The sequence below is a fragment of the Falco cherrug genome, chromosome 4 (genome assembly GCF_023634085.1).
Source record: "Falco cherrug isolate bFalChe1 chromosome 4, bFalChe1.pri, whole genome shotgun sequence".
Classification (NCBI taxonomy): domain Eukaryota; kingdom Metazoa; phylum Chordata; class Aves; order Falconiformes; family Falconidae; genus Falco; species Falco cherrug.
This window is the reverse complement of record NC_073700.1, coordinates 95,567,875-95,590,441: the sequence shown is the minus strand read 5'-3', so window position 1 is coordinate 95,590,441 and position 22,567 is coordinate 95,567,875. Positions and strand designations below refer to the sequence as shown.

Below are 22,567 nucleotides of genomic sequence, written 5' to 3'. Positions count from 1 at the left end.
AAAGCCCTGTCACTTCTCCAGACTTCCCTAAGCATCCTCCTTCCCCTCACGAGAGTAAGAGTGAAGGAATAGTTTCTGAATGACCTAAAATATGGGGATTGCTCTTGTTGGCTGACCCCCTCAACTGGCTGCTTGCAGGGAGGAATAGTCTGCAACTGAGAGAGGTCAGAAGGGTAGTTGAAGTGGTTTTTCAGTTTTTCGTTGGCAGTGTAGAAGCATAATAGCACTTGAGCATGTATCTTTCTGACGATCTTTAAAAACATCATCACCAGTTAGCCCCAGAGAGACACTTGCACTGTTTTACTGTAATGCATACATACATTCTTTATATTCGGCAGATGAAAACAACTGTTTGTTTTAATTGTGCAGCAAAGGAGGAAGAAGCATGTATACTTACTTTTACCACCTTGAATCCTCCTGATCATATATAAGGAGATGCTAGCATTTGAGAGCAATTGAACTTGTTCTAGTCATAGTCTAGATAGATGAGAGTAGTAGTTGTTTCTAAGATTTCCATTCTTAAATGTTACAACAGTACTTGAAATGACTCAAAGTTCAGTGTAAATGTTAAGTGCTGGCTGCTCTATGTTGATATTACTGTGACATATTTCCCAGTAGCAAAGTAAATAATTGGCACATGGGAAGAGGTTATTTTGTTAATAAAACAACGTACAGTGCCAGTTCGTCCAATATAAACCTATTGTATATGTCTATCTAGACAGCACATATACTCCATAGGGCCATGGCCTCATAAATTCTAATAATCTGGCCAGGGTAAGGGTGGCTGCTAAGTGGCTGGAAACCTGGAACAATGCAGGAAGAGATGATTCAATAGTTGTGCTTCTTCCTCAAATTCACCAATGAACCAAAGTAGCTGTAGGGGATACCCTGCCTTTGGACATGCTGCCAGAATAATAATATTTAAAACAAAGACCCTGATGAACAGCAGGCATAACATAGTCTCATATGCCTTGCCATGAGAGTGGAGTTTCCTATCCATTGTAGTGAGGATAACTGTATTAATGCTTGTCTCAAGCTCTCCTTCCAGTCAAACTGAACACGGTGCAGTATAACTGCTGGTGGGACCTGTAGCAGACCTGCTCAGGTCACATGGGAAAGGGCAGCTGAATTCAGCAGAGGACACAGTGCAACACCCTTAGAAAAAGCTTCCTAGTGAACTCTGTAGTACAGGTGGATTTGGCTGAACAGTTGGTCTCTAATCCTCCTCCGACCTCCTTGAGAAGGGGTGAGGATCTGGCTTTTCATATAGGTGTCCACAGAGAGGAGGAGCTGGAGACTGAAGCCCATCTGCCTGATGGGCCACCAGGCAAGTTCACTCTGTGGGCGCTACGAGGGAGACCTGATTATCAAGGGAAGGGTGATGAGCCTTTTAAAATCAATTCACAGTGATCCAGTCAACATTTACAGAGATGTTTCAGTCCCTGAACTTCTTGCTACTTAATGAGGAAAGGAACAAAAGCACCAGCAAATTTGGAAAGCATCCAGAGCCCACAGAGACACACGTTTTGAGTTGGCATTTGCCCAAATCTGAGACAAGAGGAAGGAGGGAGGGTGTAATGGGATAGCAGTGAGGTTCAAAAGAAATATGTAAATTATCCCTAATAGCACCAATGGGGATGCTTGTTTCCCTTTTCTTGAAGACACAACTTCCTAAAACCTGTGACTCTGTCTTAAGGCTGTGGCTTCTTAGGGCTCTTTCTTTTTTCCTTCCATCTGTCATGCAGTCATCAGATGAAAGTGTAGTTGCCACATACTTAAAAGCAAAGCTTCCTTTACTTTAAAAGTACTATTTCTCACTCCCCTTTGTCACGTTTTGAATCACTGTGACAAGTAAAACTGCTAACCTTAGCTCTCCTCCTTCTAATTAGGCAGCAGCATTAAAACTCTTTATTAATGCCACCCCTCCCAGGTGGTTGCAGATATATATACTTTCACAGAGTAATTGCTTTCTGGCCCTCATTTTAATTGGAGTCAGTGGGGGGCCTGTGGAATTCCACTGCCTTCATCTCCCACCAGCTCATTGTGCCTGTGACACAAATTCAGGAACAGGGAACTACTTTCCAGATCTGCAGCTGAAAGAATGTGTAAGTGAGGGAGGAAAAACCCCAACATCACTGAGGTGTAAGAGGAATTAGACTGGGAGAAAACAAAGTCTTCACTTGGGTTCCTTCCTTCACGAGGAGGAAAAAAATAAAAAGGAAAAAATTGGCGAAAAAGCTTTCCAACGGTTCTGTTTTCTGGCTTTTGTCTAGTGTGGTACAGCTTGTAACTAGGTTAACCGGATCCTGAAGGAACTTAAAGACCGTTTGAGGCTAAGCTTAAATCTTAGTTAAGGTTATACCTATTCTGTAGAAATGACCCTCAGTTTTCTGGGTCCTTGGAGTCTCAGACAAAGTGAGAGAGAACACACAGCACAAGGGAAACGTAATACACAATGTTACACACCTGAATATGAAAGGAACTGCTTCTCCCAATTCACGTTTTGTCAACTTTAGCTTCAGAAAAATGTTTTAGCATTATTGAACATTCATATTTCATTGTAAAATGACCCTTTCTGAGGAGCAGAAAGAAACCATTTGCCAGAAGGCGGCATTTCTGTTGGAGAAACTCCAACAAACCAAGAGGTTGAAAGGAAAATATCTTTTCATGCTTGATTATACAAAATACAGTCAAGGCTTTTTTTTATACTTAAGAGAAAATACAAGTTTTTGAGATATGTGCTGTAGCTAGATTTTTCAAATGAAATGAATAGTAGTGAAATGGTAACAGTGTTGTTAATACCAGTTTTCAGAGTTAATATTCACTGAGGTGGATGAAGTAATTCATATCCATCCAAGCTTTTGTTTCAGAGAGTGATTGCAGGCACTTCCACTCTGTATAGCGTTCCAATTAATGTTTTCTAAATTATAGTCATAATCATAAGGACTAGAAACTATAATTTTTCAAAAAAGTGTGCAGATACGACAGCATGAGGAGAAATTCTGTCTCTTATTTTAACAATTTTAAATAAGAAGTTTTGTTACTTTTTTTATATTTATTAAAGCAGAAATAACTTCACAAAACTTCAGGAGTATAATTGCCTCTTTTGGAGCTTTTTTTTTTTTCCCCCAGCATCTCAGTTTTGACAGTTTTCCATTAATTCAGCTAGAACTTACATCTATCCTTCATTCTTTTTCTCCTTTCTCCGTAAGCCTAGTTACTGGAGCAGTTTCATGACAACCTAAAAATTCCCCAGTTCCAGGCACAGATACACAAGGCTCTGCACCCAAGTATCATTCCATGGTAATTGTGGTACTAATGTTTTGCTTCTTGTCTCTGATAGAAGACTGATTACTCTTGCCAGCCCTACACACAGTTGGGCGTTTCTAGAGAGGACAGTAACTCCTCATCACATCTGTCTAATTAGGCTGATTGGTTCATAGCTGTGAGCCAACCTGATTGAGAGGTGTGCTTGGCTCATTGTCTTTATTTCTAACTGCTTTTGCCTTGCATGAAATGAACCTTCACTGAGGCTCTTTTTGAGCTGCTTTTCCATTTAGAAGCAAAGTGCATGACCAATGTAATGCTGAAGAAGTAAAACCTGTCCTGCTGACATGATGTGGGTAAGCCACGCCACTAACACGCTGGGGTCTGAGTTCTAAGTTGTAGCTTGCGTTGAGAGAAAAAATGGTTGGGGGTTTCACAGATTAAGAATTTGAAAGGACCTTCACATAACGGTGATCTGTACATAGGGATTAGTGCACATTGATTAATCTGATTTTCCATTTAGTTTGGCCATCCCAGATTACCTTCTACAGTGCAGACTTAAAGCATAAACAAAAGACCTGAGAGGACTGTGCTTGTTTCAGAGGCTGTGAGGCTACAGCAATGTGGTTCTGGGTCCCAGATCTTGCAGCCCTTTTATAATTCAGTGATCCCATTCAATTCTCCTCTGGAACTGAGACATTTGCTTAGCACCGTTGACCTCAGAAATGCAGCTTCCAGTGTTGCATAAGACAGATTTTGTACGAGCAGCAGCATGAAGACACGTGAGGAGGGTGCACTGGATAAGTTACATTGGAGCAACAAGAAGGGTTGTTGGAATGAGCTGTCTGACTCCTGGACTGTGAAATCAAGAGGGAACTAGGGAAAAGGAGGAGGCTGCATGGTGTAAAGCAAAATTCAGATGTTGGTTTGTCTTTCAAATCCCAAACTTTGAGATGTTTAGATTAACAAGATTTATTCACTCCATAGTGGTGGTCCAGGAGCTAATTCTCTGCTAGCTATAATTCTTGTAATCAAAACAATTAGTACAACACATCATGCCCAGAAAAGCATTTGCAGCATTCACATATATATCTATATAAATGGATTTTGAACTCTGCTGGACATATGATTACTCTACTCACAAAGAAAATTTAGCTCTTACATTACAGCCTTAAAATTATCCATTGACTTTGATAAGCAGTCAGAGGAATGCTGTGATAACATTGAATTTAATGTGGGAAAATTGTTTTTTTCATTGATCCTTGTAAGGAAAATGGCTCTAAGTTTCTGGAAGCATAAAGCTATCAAGTGCTCTACTGAATTCAAGTTGTTCCGGTTAAGGCGCAGTTAATGTAAAGCCCATCAAAATTTGCAGAAATCCTGTTCCTCTAAAAGAGGTGAACCACCTGACAGATTTACATCAAAATCACAGGCATCCATTTTGTGGGTTTCATTTGATTGCATGTGAGAGTGTTTCATAATTCGACACTCTGCTGTGCAAATTTAGAGTGCTGCATTAGCTTTGAAAGCACTGCAGTGAATTCCACCATCCATGTATCTGACCCAGCAAAACCAAACCCCAAGCCACGTTCCTTGTCAAGATCTGAGTTCTTAATATTCTGCTCTTTTACCTTCATTTATTCTTAAGGGACAAAAAAATAAAAATATCAAATTGTTCCATTTTGGAAGACAAGGAAGCTGTTACAGCTGCAGCACTGTGCAACATTTGATCCATTTCCCATTTCAAACATGCATCGGAATGTACAGCTGACTTCCAAGAAGAATTTTACATTCAGAATTAAAAGCTCATTTGAACACAGTATGACCAGTACATTCCCTCCTTTTGTAGAAAGACCGTTGCTGATGAGCTGTTGCCTGGTAAAAGGCTTACTTCAGACACACAACAGGTAAGAAAGCAGAGCATTTCCACAAGCACAGTCCTTCCTCCTTTCATGAGCTTGCATGGCTTGATCAAGCTCTGATGATTCACAGATTTGAAAGGCTTTGTCCATGTCATAACTGGTAAACACTGGAGAGATCTGTCTGAAGAAACAAGTTAAATTATGCACAACTATTCCAATCAAAGGCCACAGTAGAGTGTGGGTGGGAGAGAGCAGTTTGCACTGGTCTACGAGTGAGGGAATGTAGAGATACGCTTGGTGGTTCAGTGAGTAGATAACCTTCGGAGTGTATTACCTAGCATCTTCATGCCAGCACGATTAAGGCATTACAGCTGCAAAGCTGGGCTTAGGAAAGGTTCAACAGTCATAGACAGGATATTTTACATTGATTTAGAATTTCAAAGAGAAAAAACACACCTATTCTTCTTCAGGTTGAACGACAGAGCTTCACTCTAGCATCAAGCCCAAATGGCCAAGGAGTCTGTGGTGGATAGGGATTCATTTCTAATAAGTAGGAAGCAGTTATCCCTCTCGCGGCCACCTAAGGCAGCAGCTAACCAGTCACCAAACCCTAGCTTTCTCCTAAACATGTTCTGAAACCTGCCTGCAGTCCATTCCTGACTCCACGTGGTGTGAACACAGTCACACAGGTTGTGTGTAGACAAATCACGCTATAACTCCGTGCTCTTTCCTTCCCCACCTGGGGAAGAAGCAAAGATTTTCTGGCCACAGCTCAAAGCGGCATGCTCATACACCCTCAGAGCCTGTCACCCCAGAAGCTTTACTGTTGGTGGCTCTACCAGGTGTGTGACGAGTCTTTACTAAAGGCCAAGACACCGGCAGTGCTCTCACTGAGCAGCAATTTGCATCCTCCACCTTGGGAAAACCTAAGCTGGTTACAATGCTTCCTCACCTTACAGCCATGTTTCTCTGTGTCTACCAGTAAATCCCAATAGAGGTTATAGCGTAGTGGAGTAGAAAATAGTAGGTTAAATTTGTTGGAGAGCCCTGACAAACTGTTTGTTAGATAAGATCCCCAGCACCAAAGCTAGCCTTATGGGGAATATATAAATCACTTACATGTCAAGGACTGATAGTGGAATATGAGCTGGTAACTAAGGTGGCTAATTAAAGTAGAAAATCCTTGTTTCCTGAACTAACATTTAATGTTTGAAGGGAATTAATTGGAATCCCTGAGGCTGAAATAAGGACATGGCTTTTAAACTGTGCTGAAATGCATTGGAATAGTTACACTTCTTTGTGAGACAGACTCTACAGAACAATACAGAAAATAGGAATGTGTGCGCTAAAAACAGGGATTGTCCTTTCTGACTAGGAATGTCTGACAGCTAAGACAAATTGGTTCAGCTTCATAGTTTAAAATAGTGACTGATATTTTGTCAAGTTGCTGCCTCATGGGTAGACTCTTGCAAAATGAGAGCAATGATTCCATTAATTTGTGTCTCTTCTGTGGTCCCAGGTGATATACTTAATATAGTTTCTGTAATTTCACGTTAATACTTATTCCTCCTTTTGGTGCATTCTATAAATTTGCCCTCAGCTCATATTATACCCTCTGGTAGTAAAGAAGTTGCAAGCTGACAATGGAGACTTTAGGCTTGATCTAAAAAAAACTATAAGAGCTACAGAAATGAAACTTCAACATGGATCTTCAGGTGCAACTTAGTTTCTGACTTACCTGCTTTCCAGTGCTGCTTTGTGCTTCTAAATCCATTTGTGTAAATTAACACAGCTCCATAAAGTCAGTTGAGCTATGGCTGCTGAACCCAGCTGAATGTCAACCCAGCACCTGGACGTTTCAAAGAATTTTCCCTCTTCTTCCATTCACATTTGTCTCTGCTTACTTGACGACTTTTTTTTTTTTTTTTTTTAAAGTACTAGATTTTTAAAGGAAAAAGGTATGAAGCGCAGAGCCCCATGGCATCTTGACCTGTGAGAATGACAAGGTATTCCAGCAAGAAATCTGCTCTTGGCTTGGATAATGCTTCCCAAGAAGCCTGCAGAAAGGTTGGTCCGGTCCTCAGGCTGGGCAACCTCTAGGTGAAAGGTGGAAAGGAGCCTAGTAACACTGTTCATGAGAAGATTTCCTAACTCAGCCGTTTCATTGCTTGAATTAGGTGAAACAAGCCAAACACCTATGTGGCGAAAACTTAAGTTTTCAGGAAGGAATTTCACCTAAACTCTAATTTCTGGGTTATATAACAATCACAATTGATGAGCTTAAATAGTTAACAGAGCAGTTACCGACATTCTTCATGTCTCTACAGCTGTGTGAGCGGTCTTCTCAGAGGTGAAATGAATACTGGTGTAAAACTGTATTTCACAAAGTAATTTTATGTGTTTACAGGGATGCTACTGTCACAGTGAGCAGAAAAGAATGAAAGAAACATCAAAGAAAAAAGTGAACAGGGTAATTTGGTACAGTCAGGTGGTACAAGAGATGTAGGAAAGAGGTAAGCCTTTGAAAGTAATATACCCCAGGAAAAAAAAAAAGCCCACAGTTAAGACCTAGTCAAAGTTGATGCTGATCTCTCAAGTTAATGTTGTCAGGAGTGAAAACTTTGGGGAAGATTGGCTGTATTCCATTTTTTCAGTTCTGTGCTCTTTTAGGAATGTTAATTTTTTTTCTTGGATAATTAGATGTCTGATATTTGATGCATATAAGTAACAGGGGAAATGGTCTGCATGCTGACAGTAATAACACTGTCTGATCTGTTTGCCAGATAACTGTTCTGGCCTGTTTTTTCAGAATCATTTTATTCCCACAAACAACAGCAGGCACACCTGACAACAACCACCTGGATTTCTCTGCAGGGGTGAAATCCTGGGACCTTTTACTGATTTCAGCGGTCCCAGGATTTTGGATGCATCCTCAAAATTTCCCTTTAAGATAATCCTCTTCCAAAATATTTTTTTCTTTTGATAGCTGATTGGGAATGACGCCCCCTTGCCAATAGAATAATAGAACTGAAACTTCATGTGCAAAGCTGTGTTGCTCAGGGAAGTCGCTTTTCAGAATTGGCACAGAAGCTTTTACTGTAATTTTCAAAATGTGCCTCTCTAGGTGGGAGGGAGGTGTGTTCTCCTTAGACTAAAAATCAGGTTTATCTGTCTTCTGTTAACCAAAGTTCAGGACTCTGGTGTCATTCATGTCTTTTAGAAAATTGTTCCTGTCTTTTTTGATAGTCTATTTACCAGCTGCTCAGCAAACAACACCTAACAACAAAGGACTGGGGGAAAACTGGTGGCAGCTGCTTGTTATCATGTACCTTATGCTACTTACAACTTATTTTTTTGCATTGAGATCAGATAAAGTTCTGGTTCAATAGAATAAAGCTTTCAGTCCTGGCTTTTTAAGGAGTAAAAATATGGACGTGAGGTGAGTGAAGCCAGCATCAGATTACTTTTGGTTTTGTTTCTGAGCACAGGATCCAGGAGTAATAATATGGACGTGAGGTGAGTGAAGCCAGCATCAGATTACTTTTGGTTTTGTTTCTGAGCACAGGATCCAGGAGTAATTTTTAGATGCCTAATAATAACAAGGAAAATAGACCTAAACTGTTTGGGACCAAAGTGGTATTAGGATTTTCAGCTAAGTGCTCAATTATGATACAACATTTCTGTTCAGGTCAAAGGGAGGCAGCTTTCACATCTGTGGAAGAAGAGAAAGGTCCCTGAAATATTTTTGAAAAATCCGATGATGATCTGAGCACAGTGCATTTCAGTTCATGAAGAAATGGGTTTTAACATACATTACAAGCATCCTTATAACTAACTCTATGGGGTGCAATGGGATTAAAAAAAAATATCCCAAAGAAGTCAAAACCTTTACCAACTATCTGCAGGTACGGAACATCATTCATAGCCCTGCACATTCTTTTCTTTTGAATGTGGAAGATAAAAATAGATTTCCTACACAAAGTTCTCATTAGGGGGTCACACAAATACACAGCAGACATTTTGTTCTGAATCAGAGCATTCTCTACACTACTTCTTTTGATGTATGGAATCCTTACTGCAGGGATCTTTCCTTTTACTGCCTATTATTGTCTATTATTCAACATGGCAACAATATATGAAGCTATTACTGAGCTAAGCATGCAGCATATTAACATATCTGTATATATTTATAAAACTACTGTTTAGCTTTTTTCTTTTTTTTTATTTCAGTGTCATTTTTTAAGCTTTCAGTCTTGAAATTATCATGGTGGATGTTTTTTTTAATTTTTAAAAATATTTTTATACGTCTTCCTCTAGTTTCTAATGATCAATGCAGAAAAACAGAACTTTTTTTTTTTATCATAACAGAGTGGGGAGTGGGGGGCAGAGTGGAAAACAAAGAGAAAATTTTGATGATAATATCTTTGAATACAGCTAAAAAACCCACAAGTTAGGTTTACAGTGTCATTGGGATTGAGGCAGGCACATATCCACTTCTAAAAATGATTGCTTGTTTCACTGTGATACCTAAAACAGAAAGCAAAACTAGCTGCTAGATGATGTATAAACTCAAACTAGGACAATACCAAGCCTGAAGAGCTCACAGTTTAGATATAAACTTGCTGTGCTTGCAGGTGTGTGTATGTGAGGGCTGGTCACATCCCCTTGGAAAGACAATCTAATCCATTGCATTCCAGCTTGATTATTAGTACCTTCTTTTCCATATTTTTTTATGTATAAGAATTTTTTTTCTGACTGATTCTCTCAAATGTTCTGATCATGTGGACTGCCAAATCTGCTGGATTTCCTTGTATGTGGGATCCCAGAAGAATGTCCCTGTTTGAAACAAACCCTGACATTATGAGATGATTACTATCCCTTCTGCCATAAACTGTTACTTTCTTTAATTGTTGGTCCACTGGATTTACACGCTTAGTTCTGTTAGTTTTGCTTTTGGCTAAATTAAAGCATCCCAGATCTTAGTCCTCCCTATGAATATGTAGTGACTTGCTTTCCTCCCTATTTTCAGCCATCCTGGTGCTCATTGCTCAGCAGTCTTGTCTTTCCTCAGGGTCCGGTAAAAGAGACTACTATGACACAGAAATATTATTGACTACAAAAAGAAAACAGAATTTTAAAATCGTACAGAGTTCTATTAACCGAAATCATCATTCATATAACTTCAAGTGTCTCAGTTATCTCGTCAAAATCTATTTGAACAATTATATGGAAAAATCTACAACATACTTCAGCACCCTGCTTACTCAGAGTCTGAAACCATAGAGTTCAATTATTAGGCATCTGAATTTGAGATCACCCATTCCATCAAAGGTGCAGGAGAGGTCCAGTTCTTATTCTGTCCAGTGTGCAGTCCCTTTCTGCCTGAACACTTCAGGCACTCTGAGGCACCAGAAAGAAATTATAGAGTAGTATTATTGCAGGTGGTATGACTAAGTGATTTTTAATATTTTTTTTTCTTAAATCTAATGGAGAATAGAAATACTTACGAACGTAGAAGGTAAAGGCATTCATACTATGGACAATTTTCCCCTCGTTTTTCTTTTATTTTTCTTCTTTTCTGAAAGGTACTTCTAAAAATCTTGACTATCTTTGCTAGTGAAATTGTTTGCTCTTACAGCTGAGCTTGACCCTGTTGAATAAGAGGCAGTGATATGCAGTTACCGAAAGAAGCAGTGACTCCAGAATGCTCTGCGCTGAGATTTCAAATGGAAGTAAGCAATCATATTCTTTGCCATCGCTTTAAGCAACAAAATATAACAACTGCATGCACTTGAGCACTTTAAAAAATGGATGTTACTTCTATGCAGTACTCTGGTTGGAAAGGTTCTCAACTACAATGCTTAGTGCTTTTATCGCTGCTTGTAGATGTAATAGTGAGATCTGGGGTTTTTTCTATGTACATTGACCTGAATCCTTTTTAAAAAGTATTGATTATATTTGATAGGTGCATAGGATAGTGATAGTCTTGTCTTTACCAAGAAGATAAACTTATCTTCCTATTATCATTCTGCACTGGACTCTAAGACTTTTTATTTCTTTAAATAAAATAATACAACTCATTATAGTTAACCTCCTGCAGTGTTTTTAAGGTTTACCTTTCTTTTTTGCTCTGTGAAATTTTACTTCCCATTTTGAACTAGTAACTATGTAGAGAGATAACAACCCAGCTACCATCAATTTCTTTCAAATTTTGCACCTTATTCAAGGAACAAAACCAGTATATTTGCGCTGTAAGATATTCACTTTCCCATCAGATTTATAAAAGGCTGAACATTTATTTTCTTTATTCTTGTTTGAGAGCTGTAATAGATCATTATAATAAGTTACGTAATTTTGGGCAACCCTCATCAGACACACTTCTATTCCAGTTGACACATGCACTAATCTGATAGAGTGGAATGTTAATCTTGATAATGATAATTTCTGATATTTCTGCAAAGCTTTTCATCCTATAGAGTTTGAAGGCATTTGAAAGATCTGCTGCGCATAACTGAGTTCTACCACACCCTGTAGAAAAGCCCCTCTTTACTGACGAAGGTCATTGGCATACTGAGAAATCTTTTTTTCTTCCAAAGCAAAATACAATAGCACAACTGTTGCAGGTCTGTAGTTGACAGTGAGGCTCATTCTGCATTCAGCATGTATGTTTGTACCTAAATACTACAGTGACAGGCAGGCTGTAACTACCTAAGACAAGAAATACTGTGCATGCACAGCCTGTTAAAAATTGGTGCATAGCCATAAGATAAGTGTATGGAGAAAAAAAAAAAATGCATATACATATCCTTGTGTTCACCACCAGTTACACTGGGAATGTGTGCCAGGTCTTATTTTGGATTCTATTTACAGTCTAAGCAAAACTCTGCTCTCGATGCATTTTCATTGACATTAGTTAAGAACTAGCTCATGATGACAGTATTCAATGCCAGAGTGAATGGAGAAGATTGGAATGCGAGACAAATCCAGTAAAGCCCTGTGAGCTGTAATACGTAGCTCACTTGTCAAAAGGCTATCAACCAAAAAAAGGAATTTAAGGGGTAATTTGGGTCAAGGAAGGTCTAGCAAAGAAAGAGATGACTGAAAGCTCCCTCTTATCAAAAGCTTTTCAGAAAAAAAAGCCCAAGATCTAGTGTGGTGACCCTGTGTGGGACTCTTCCCACCCTGCTCTGGAAAAGGCTGAGGAAAAGAGGTAGATAGAGCTGGCTGAGATGGTGTGGTTGTATGAGACTTCTGAGTGGTACTGAGAGTCATCAGGAGGAGTCTTAATGACTATCCAGGGAAACAGAAGTGAGGTTAAAGCAGAGTCCAGAAATGGAGGAGATGATGTTATTTATCATATTCTTGTTATCTCTTTAAATATTTGGAGTATGGATGCCCTGAAAGGGTTTAGTACATGGCTAAATCACCACTGTGGCAACCCATTGAACAGGTTCAGGGCATTCCTGTTACAGTCATGTTGGACCATGACAGTAAATGGTTATTAAATGGCAGGAATTTATAGGATCATCTGTGAGTTGCAGGAAATTATGCTCCTGATTCCACAAGCCCCTTCTTTTTATATCGCATTCCTATAAAAAGTGAGAAGGAATCACATTGCCAGCAGAGATGTAAAATCAGGTCAGGACTGTCGCTGGTTATTTAAAGGTATTGCAATGCTTTTGTAAGACTGAACATCATATTACATGCTGTATCTTGGCTAAATTCCATCTTTTATAATTGCATCCTCTTCTCCCCTTATCAAACATTTCTTGCTGTAGCAAGAGGACGCAGCATTCTTCTTTCTCCTAGTCTAGATGTCTGAGTAGTGGTGTTTCAATCTCATCATGATCTCTCTGAAAGACAGATCCAAGGTGCAGTATGATCTTTGCATCACTCCCTGTGGCATTGTTGTGTATGGAGAGAAAAAGAGGGTTTTGAAATTAATGCTCAGGCACAGGTTCCATTTTTCTCCCCACTTAAGAGCAAGTACAAATCTGTTAGTTTGGCTTCCTCCACTGTTACTCTTTTGCTACAGTATAATCACTCCCTGGAGCAGTGGGAGGCTTAACACTTTAAAAACTACTTTGAGATCATTTTAGTCAAAATGCAAACCACCAGTATCCCATTAGTACTGGGAGTACTTTCAGTGCATTGACTTGCTTGTGATTCCAGCTTGATGAGCTCGTGATTTTAGCCCTTAGATGGCATCTTGATAAGCAGAATCCAGGGGGGGTTCATTACTATGTTAGCTGCTCAATGAACTGCCAGATTGGACTGAAAACAAGCAAGGGGTGGGTGACTATAAACAAAAAAACTCCGCCACCTGATACTATTTTAATATAGTTTTCTCTGTGGGTACAGTGTTCGCTGGCGAGAAGTGCCCACAAGCTCGTCCCTTGGAAACACAGGCAGATACTCCACTAAAGCAACGGTCTGGTCTTTGCTGCCTGATAGCCAGCTGTGGGCAATAGTGCGTATTTGATAGGAGAGCCTAGTGAAGATGTCCACCAGTACAGCTGGCCAAATCCACCATGCCAAAAGTAAAATTCCCATCATAAAAGGTACTAGAGGGGTATCCTGTCGCCTGTTTCCACAAAGACAAAATTGGACTGACTAACAAATGAAGCTCTTTCTCACCTGTAACACTCACAAGTTGTACTGAGGGACCTGGGGGAGGCTGATCAAGTTGCACTGCAAGTGCCAGCACTACAACTTTTTTTCCTGTGTCTAATAGTTTTCTGTGGTCCTCAGTCTGCACTCTCTCGGAAATTGGGCTGTCAATGGACTTAACTCCTCTTTCCTTTGAGAGCTCTGTTTTAGTGGCAACCAGCCAGATTCCTCATAGCTTTGTACATTTCTAGAGAGAGGTAGCTGTGGTTTAAACCAGTGCCGTTTATCAGTAGTATCATCTCTATATGCACCCTTAATATCCTTTTTACTCAGGACTCTGGGATGATTTATACACCAGGTAGTGAATAATGATACCTATAGCTCCCTCTTTCCTTTTCACTCCTTATTTTTCTCTAGTAAATACATGGGAGTCTAAACAGGAATAACGCCTTTTGATAAGCATTGATTTCATATCTTTCCTTTGGCGAAGTCCAGCTCTACTCATATACCTCTTTTGCAGAAAGGTGCTCAAATATTGCAGAGGAACGTCTGTACCAGGAAAAGAAGGCAAAAGTGTTGCATGGGCCAAAAGCCCTACAGCATCTTGCCACTGGGGAGCTCTACAGCAGGTAGGACTTGGCAGTACAGCAATGTGTATATAGTGCTGGTGTCAGGAACCTCTGGGATGCTCTTACCATGCTGGCTGCAGCCAGAGCTTAGGAAAACCTGCTGGAGCCCCGAAGCAGAGGAATGCTCTGCATCACACCCTGGTCACCTTTGTGTGTGGGGCTAGAGGGGGGGAGAGAGGGCGGACGGACAAAGTGTACCACCCATGCAGTCAGCCTTGGACCACCCAGCAGGAGAATGCTTGGCAGCGACTCCAGGCAATATTCAAGTGCCTTTATATGATGCAACAACTTCAGCTGGGGGCTGAGAATCAGCTCTCATGTTTTATTCATCCAAATTGCCTTTCCCCACTCCAGAAATCTACACTCATCTCTTCACTAGAGAATGTGTTCAATTTCCTCTTGTTTAGCACTGCGCTGCAGTGCTCGGGTTTCCGCCGAGCGCCTTCACTTAGAGACTGAGTGGCGCTAGTCACAAGTCCAACTTCTCAGGAGCGAAGTGTGGGAAAGAGAGGGAGAAGTGGGTTCGTCTAATTCGATGTGTTTGTTTTGTTAAACTGAATATTTGATTTTCAGTAGCCAGCTCCTGTGGAAGGAAAGAAAAAAAATAAGAAATGCAGCTTCTTTTCCTTTTTGCTTTTTTTGGTAAGATTTTAGGTTTGACTCATCTTTCCCAGGCTAATTGTCAAGAAACTGACAAATCAGTCATGGTTGACAAGTGAGTAATTGGGAGAAGAGAGGGAGTGCAGCAGGTGTCGGTACTAATTTGGTAAAACAACAACAACAACAAGAAAAAAAGTGTAGAGAGTGGTATGATAGTCACTTACACAGTCATGACGTTACAAGCTCTCCATACAGAATGTGTGCAGGATTTTACAGCGCTCAGAGCATTAACTATTAACTGGCCGCTCTGGGTCCATTTCAAAGGTCACCTACAAGTTCACCGGAAGAGAACGTTTTTGAGCCTCTTAGCAGGGAAGACCAGTTCACAATGCTGCTGGGGAACTGGACAAAAAATAGTTTCCTGATTCTCACCTGTCACATTGCTGGGCACACAGAACAGTCCTTGCAGGGGTACACCCCATGCCCTGGCCCTGACTTTCCTGTGCTAGGCTGGACTGTCAGGGACAGGTACCTCTGCCAGAGCTGGAGCATTCAGTCGCTGTCACCCTGCCAAGATCTCTGTTGCCCACAGCTGCCCTAATTCTCCCAAACTGTGACTTTGCCCAGTCCCTGCTCATTGCTAAGAGGCTGATTTTACAGTAAAGCCCAAATCTCACTTGCTGAGTAGCAGAAATAAGCTTTGCACCTGGAAAATTCCTCAGGCACTGAAGAGAACAGTCTAAGATGCTGCTGTATTTTAGAAATCAAAGCCTTGGAAATAAATTCTTTACTTACTAGCCCAATCTGCCCCTCTGACCTCTATATTTCCTTGCTTCAATCTCAGTTGTTCACTGACGCTGCCTCAACAGCAACCAGTGTTCCCATTTTGATCTCTGTAACGGTGCTAGTGACTGCAGGCCAAATAATAGGTTCTACTGGCAAACTCCTAAGGTGCACTTTTGCTCTGAAGTAGCTGTGCAAATAGCATTACTGCATTGCATGTTTATTGTCTGCTAAAGATTTCAGTATCTTATATACTCTATTTCAAAGAAATAAAGCTTCCCCCCCCACCCCCAATCTAACTGCCAGTCCTGAAAATTCACCAGGGACTCAAGAAAAGTGGATTTTTTTTTCCTGGCTTCTGCATGGTTACTAAGAATACAGAGGCTGCAGGGCAATTTCTGCTCTGGCTTTCATCTGTATAACCCCTACTATTTTGAAAACTTGCCTTCACTTTCACAAATGAATTCTTTGAGGTATAGGGGACCTGCAAGGCAGGTCCAGGTGGTGGTACCCGCTCCCAGAGCTACAAGGTACTGAAGCTCCTCTCTGACTCAGAGGTCAGCAAATCATCTCCGAACACCTGTATCTCCAGTATAGATCAACTAAGAGACAATTCTTTTCTTCTCACTTTCCAGGATGTAAGTATTGCTCATTGGAAACACGTTTGGGTTGCTTTTCTCTGTTTTCTTTAAATGAAAGAGGCATCTCCACCAGCCATATGGAATGGCTCCTGCTCTGCAAAGCGTGTATCTGGTGGGGAGTGCATCCATTCAACCTTTCACAATACAGATCTTAATTCAGCAGGGAAGTGAGCTGACAGGTGCCTTTGCAGCAGATTTAAATCGGAGGCAAAAACTGGAGCAATATAAAGCAGTCTGAGCCAGCCAGCCAAGTCGTGCTGACCTTCTGCCAGTACTACCGCAGCCCCAAGCGTGACTTTGGGTGCCACATCCTCAGGAATGATGGCGCTGGGAGAAGCCAGCAGGTCCTTCCCAACAGCTGCCTCCGCTCTGTTGCTGTCCATTGGAGTGTTATCACTATGACAACCTACAGGTATAATGATGTGTGTGCTAGCGGGAGCTCCAGCTGACCCTGATTGCATGTGCATGGCTCAGAGCTGGGCTTCCCTGCCTGGGAGGGGAGCAAAGAACACGTGGATCCACAGATGACTCTCCCCTGACTCTGTCCTGCCACTTGCTAGCATGTTTGGGATGTAAGGCAAGGTGGGAGCTTTAGAGACACTGGGTAGCTAGGATTCTAAATAACCTTCTCTAGGACAAGGGAAGGGAAGGCTTGGTTTTCTCCTCTGTTTCTAGATTCCTCCAGGAAAAGGCTTGTAAGAATACAAAGCTGCCTTTCAAACTCTGCCTTCTCTACGCCTGTTAAAAGGTAAAATGCTTCCAAACCTCATGTACACTGCCTGCCTCCCTGTGTGCTATGAGCGTGCGTGCATGCGCGCGTTACTTTCTCTCACTACTATGACAGCACATGCTCCTCCAAGGCTATTCACAGCATTAGAAATACAACTCCTCCCTCCAGTGCCCCGTGTGTGCGTGTGTGTGTGGCTCAGGCTTTCTGCTTCGGCTCACTCCCCTCTGATCGCGGGACTGACGGTCACGACTCTGCTCCACACCTCCGGGCTTCACGCGGAGGGGAGGAAGGTCGGGGGAAACACAGAAGCAGGCGCACAACTGACCTACAGAGCCATCAATAACTTACTTCTCTCGCAGCAGAATTGCACAGGGGAGGGGAGGAAGGAAAGAGGGAGAGGAGAAAGGGGGAGGAGGAGGGGAAGAAAAAAAGAAAATCCAGAGAATTCTAGTCTTACAAATGTAGTGAAACCAAGTGGTTGGAGTTCATTTGCTATAGAAGAGCAGAGAAGAAAGAGGACATTAAATGAAAAAAAGCAAGACGGGTCTGTAGCTTTTTTTCCTGATAGCAGCATTTTAGAGGTAAAATGATTCCTCCGAGCAGCACGACTGAAGTCAGCGTGGATAGTGTGGAGAAAGAGAATGAAGTGGAGAGCACAGAGCAGCCCCCTTCTCCAGCATCAACTACCAGCCAGGAATCAAAGGTACTCAGAGAATGAGATTTTTATTATTACTTTTTTTTACTCTTTGTTTTGAAAAGAGATGTATTGCTTTGATTTTTATTTGGAGACCTGTGCCAGGATCAGTGGTAGAGTGCTATGAGCCACCTCTGATTGCGGTGCCTGTTGTGACACTCCTGCTTCTGAATTCTCCCCATCACTTGGGCAGCTCAAGAGTCTGAACTGGGAAAATACCTGCCTTACCTGTCTGGGTTTGGGGATTTTTGCTTGTGTTTTGTCCTCCTTATTAAAGTAAAGGTCCTGGGGGAGTGGTGGGGCTCAGGGAGGGGATCAGTGCCAATAGATAGTGTTAGCTGTTTTCACACCAAGCATCAGATCACTTAAAAGATTTTGTTCATGGTTGGAAAGATTGATTTTTCTTGCAGGTTCAGAGAACAGAATATTGCCTGGGGGCTTGGGGTGTTTCACCTGCCTTGCCTTCTCTGGCAGACCCATCAGTGAACTTTCATTGCTTAATGAGCCAGCAGTTGAAACAAGATGTAAGTGACAGTTTTGGCACAGTAATCCTTATGTACACCACCCAGAAAAGGATTTTTTTTTCACAACCTTTTATTTATTTATTAATTTTAAAGCGTGGTTTAATTTACCTTACTGAAAACCAACTTCCAGTTAAAATGGCATGGCCTCTGACTTTTTAATTGACTCGCATACGAAAAGTTTTTCCGCCTGCCAGTATGTTACATGGAAGATAGAGAGATAAAGGGAGAAAAGTAGTAACCTTAGAGAGGTAAAGGGAGAAAAGTAGTAACCTTACATAATGAATATTCTTTGCAGCTTACCTCAATAATGTGCTTTTAGTGATTCCCTATTAATTTCATATGATTAAGATCCTGATAGCACATGACAGATCTTCTCGTGAACTTCACAGTGATGCTATATGCTATGTAGAAATAGGGAGGTCCTTGTCGCTAGGAGCTTACAGCTGGCTAGAGCCTTAGGAGGTACCATACGAGCAAAACAGCTACTTGACAGGGAAGGTTTGTGCTGGCCTGAGTTTAAAGGCAGTGGCTGCCTGGGTCTAACGTAGGGAAGACTGCTACGTTATTCCACAGTTATACCTAGGTTTCTGGAGAGTGAGTCAAAATTATCTGTCTGTGTGGGTAGAGTTCTGACGTGGGCTTTGGGATTTTTTTTTTCTTTTTTAATTAAATGTTATACTCCAAGGAGGAGAGCTAAGGTATTCCCTATGTAAAAGAGACTCTTTAAAGGAAAAAGAGCTCTCCCAGCAGCAATAGCATACACTATTCACTATACACATCCAGCCCTGCTGGGACACTGCTGCAGTCTTCCTGGTTAATGGCAAATAAAAAGTAAACAGGTTATTGGTTGAAGCCCGTGTTCTAAAAAGATCTGGTGAGCCAGCTGATGGGTACCTAAATTCCCCCCTCCCGAGACCACTTCTCTGGAATTGCTGAATTGTTATTTGGCCAGCGGGAAGCTCAGCGCCCCCAGAGAGGTCCCAAGAGCAACCGGAGCCTTCACTGCACTGCCAGCACCAGCTTCTCATGCATGCTAGCAGTGCACAGGGCCTGCTGGGCTGTGTGCTTGCTCCCTGTCCTCACCCAGCCCTGGGCAAGTGGTTACGGAGCTCAGGGTGCTGCTCACATGGTCAGTCACTTCATTACGATGGTGCTCGAGGGGCTTCCCCGCTGGGGCAGAGCGCGCTGTGCCCACAGCCAACTGAGCAGCATGAATCCAAACCTGAGAGGCAGTGAAGTGCTGCGTGTAGGGCTCCTTCTTGCTGTTTGTGCATCCGTGAACTTGCAAAGATGACAACAGGAATTAGGCACATCTGGCCAGAGAATAAATAGGCTACAAACTGGTTTATAATCAAATGTTATTATCATCAATTTTTTCCAGTCTTGTGAGCATTTGAAGTGATACTTTGGAATACACAAAAGCTATGACTGTGCAGTTGATGCCATTACTTGCATACAGATATTCTTAGCAAACATATAATCTCTCTGTTTGTATTTCAGAACTGCAAATATGATCAGAAAGCTTGTTGTATTGTCATTTCAGTAGATGGAGTCAAAAGAACCTTCTGATCACTGGAGTAATGAGATAAGCTTTCTTTTTGTGGTCCTAGTAAACAGCAGGATGGAAAAATTCTCAGTGATTTCATGAAGATGTTGATCGTGTTTGCATTTTTTTTCTGAGAGAACTGATGTACTTCAAAAGCTAAAGACTTTGACAAAGGTATAAGTCAATGCTGCCAAGGGCCTGTGTGCAAGCTTTTATCTTGCTGTGTCCCCTGCTGAGGGAGCTATCCTGTCATTCACGGAGTGCTAAGCTTTCTTCAGGTACTCTCTGTTGCTTAGGTTAACAAGTTCGTGTCTGCTGCTGCTACCGCAGAACAGTTTGTGCAGTATCTCATTACCCCACAATGACTTGTTTCTGTGGCAAAACACTATTATGACTCCAAATATAGGAACAGAAACAACAAGGATAATAGCAACCTTCAAAATGCATTTGAAAACATTCAGCAGAAAAACAATTTTGAAAAACTAATGTAGAGAGCTTGCTTCCAGTCCTGTGTAACCATAAACTGTGACACATAGTCCCTTCTAGTACCAAAGTCCAGAAAAAGAATTTTATCTAGCACACTCCAGACTGCACTCACAAGATGACAGGGAGGAGATATTGCAGTTCCTGACTAGCTGAGCTGGAGAGGCAGAAATTCACACTGCTATCAAGTAGCTGAAATTTGGAATAATGACTCTCATGTGTTAGTCATATAACCCTGACACAGAAAAGCAGCTCAAATAAATGCTAAAGCCTCCCACCACCTTTTCCGGTAGATTAGCAGCATATTTACAGGTGAGCACATGTGCATGCTGAAAGCTGGAAGACTAGACCCTCACGCGTGTCCTCCTCACCACGAGCACCTTCCCACCTGGACTTCAGTACAACAGCTCGGAGTAAGAAAATTCAAATACACTTTCAATTCACCACATTCTCTGCACCCTAAGAACAAACCCATTTACGAATTCTAAGTATATTTTTGACTTATGGCATGGTATATATATTGCTATATAATGTGGCTGTGTCTTTTGGGTTATGCGTCCTTGAGTACTTTACATACGGTACCTTTGGTTTACTGTCTCATTCATGTAACTTCAAATGGGTGTCTAAAGGGTAGCAAACGTGCTGTAACTGAGCCATCCTGTAGCACTATATATGCTGCTACTGTGCTAAAAACCCTAGAGCTTGAATGGTTAAGAATGTTGCAAAACTAATGATTAATTTATTAGATTAATTTATTGGCTCTTGAAAAGTTACTTCACACATAAGTATGACTTTGAGTGGATACTTAAAGTTTACTAGGAGACTAACTTTATGAAGGTACCTTACAAATACATGTAATTGCTAATTTTATTACATTCGTATCTTTGTAATTATGGCTCCCACCTGTTTGGGTCCTTCACATCTGGCTTCCAAGAAGGCAAATTACCAGCTTGTCAAAAACTTTTGCAGATTTACAACTCAGCGAGGGAGGACGTTATTAGCTAATGAAACCTAAGGCAAATTTTCCTCCTGGTGGTGGCTATTAAAGACACACTGCACACTTGTACAATCACTAACTTAGCAAAATAAGCAGAAATCTAGTGACAGCAATAAGAGATCATATTTCTGATGCCTTTTATGTAAAAGTACCTTTGAATCTGGTAAACTAAAATTCAAAGGAACATGTGTCTAAAGAAAAGATTCCTACACCTGGTAATATTTCTTTATGTTTTGACATACTTGGCACATAACTCTGTTAGCTTTATGCTTCTTATATTTAACTGACATTTCTTCTACATGAAGAGGAAAAAGCCCATCTGCTGATTTCTTTAGGTGTGAGTCATTATCACTGTATTGTGAAAAATGGCTGGGGGTATTCATAGACCATAGGGTATATCTTAGAAAATTCCCTTACCATTTTTAAGTTCTAAGGGGGGCCTGAGCATCTACAATGTTTGAGCTAGTACCAGCAGAGAGATACCTGTGAAGACCCAGTGGCTTTTTTTGCAGCTTTGCCCATTTTCATCCACTTTTTATAAAGTCTAGCTACAAGTGTGATGTACTGCAGTCATGCATCTTTGGTGTGATAGCTTCAAAATCTTTCTGTGAACCACAAATTCATGTGCCTAACAAATTGCTTACACTCAAGTCAGTTAGGTAAGTTGAATAGCTGAAAAATAAAAGGAGGGGGGGGGGCGGGGGGAGAGAAACTAGACCTCCAAATAAATACGGCATCTGGACTACATATGTTTTACAAAATAAATGAGTCTGTCTCAGTCTGACAGTTCTACACAGTTCTATCTAGTGGCCAGTATTCAGGCGAATGCAGACCATTACCTTAAAATTTAGTTATGGCAATTCAGGAGATGTAGCCTAACTTTTTGAACACTAGCTAACCTGATAATGTAGTAGATAAAATGGAAGTTTCTGAAGAGTAGCCAGCCAAGAAAAGGATTAAGCATTAAAGTTCAAGATGTAGACTCCATTTATGTATATCCCCACATGGGGCAAGAGGATTGAACTTATTTTTCCCTGCTGGTCCTGCTGGTCCAACCAAGAAATACTGCTTATGTGAGGTTTCAAAACTAGTTAATACTAGATACTGAACTACCATAAACAGCTTGAAACTCTTTGGATTTGGATAGGATTGCATGGGATTTAAATCATGTGGGATTTGTACTACACTGTTAAGCAGAGAT

At 41.2% G+C, this 22,567-nt stretch overlaps 1 protein-coding gene and 1 long non-coding RNA gene across 3 annotated transcripts in view; both read left to right on the top strand.

The window, feature by feature from the left end:
- Window positions 1–16,695, top strand: part of LOC114016745 (uncharacterized) — a 35,853-nt gene extending 19,158 nt beyond the window's left edge. Inside the window, exons 2-4 of the long non-coding RNA XR_008732148.1 lie at window positions 7,537–7,642; window positions 10,768–10,861; window positions 14,260–16,695. This is a non-coding gene — a long non-coding RNA (uncharacterized LOC114016745). The remainder of the gene's footprint in view (window positions 1–7,536; window positions 7,643–10,767; window positions 10,862–14,259) is intronic.
- A 234-nt stretch (window positions 16,696–16,929) lies between these two features.
- Window positions 16,930–22,567, top strand: part of STAC (SH3 and cysteine rich domain) — a 74,807-nt gene continuing 69,169 nt past the window's right edge. Inside the window, exon 1 of one of the 2 annotated variants that reach the window (XM_005442451.3) lies at window positions 16,930–17,825. In XM_005442451.3, coding sequence (XP_005442508.2) covers window positions 17,709–17,825 — 117 coding nt within the window. In that variant the 5' untranslated portion in view covers window positions 16,930–17,708. Of the gene's footprint in view, window positions 17,826–18,242; window positions 18,341–22,567 lie in introns of those variants that run through there. The other variant, XM_027810005.2, reaches the window with a different exon arrangement.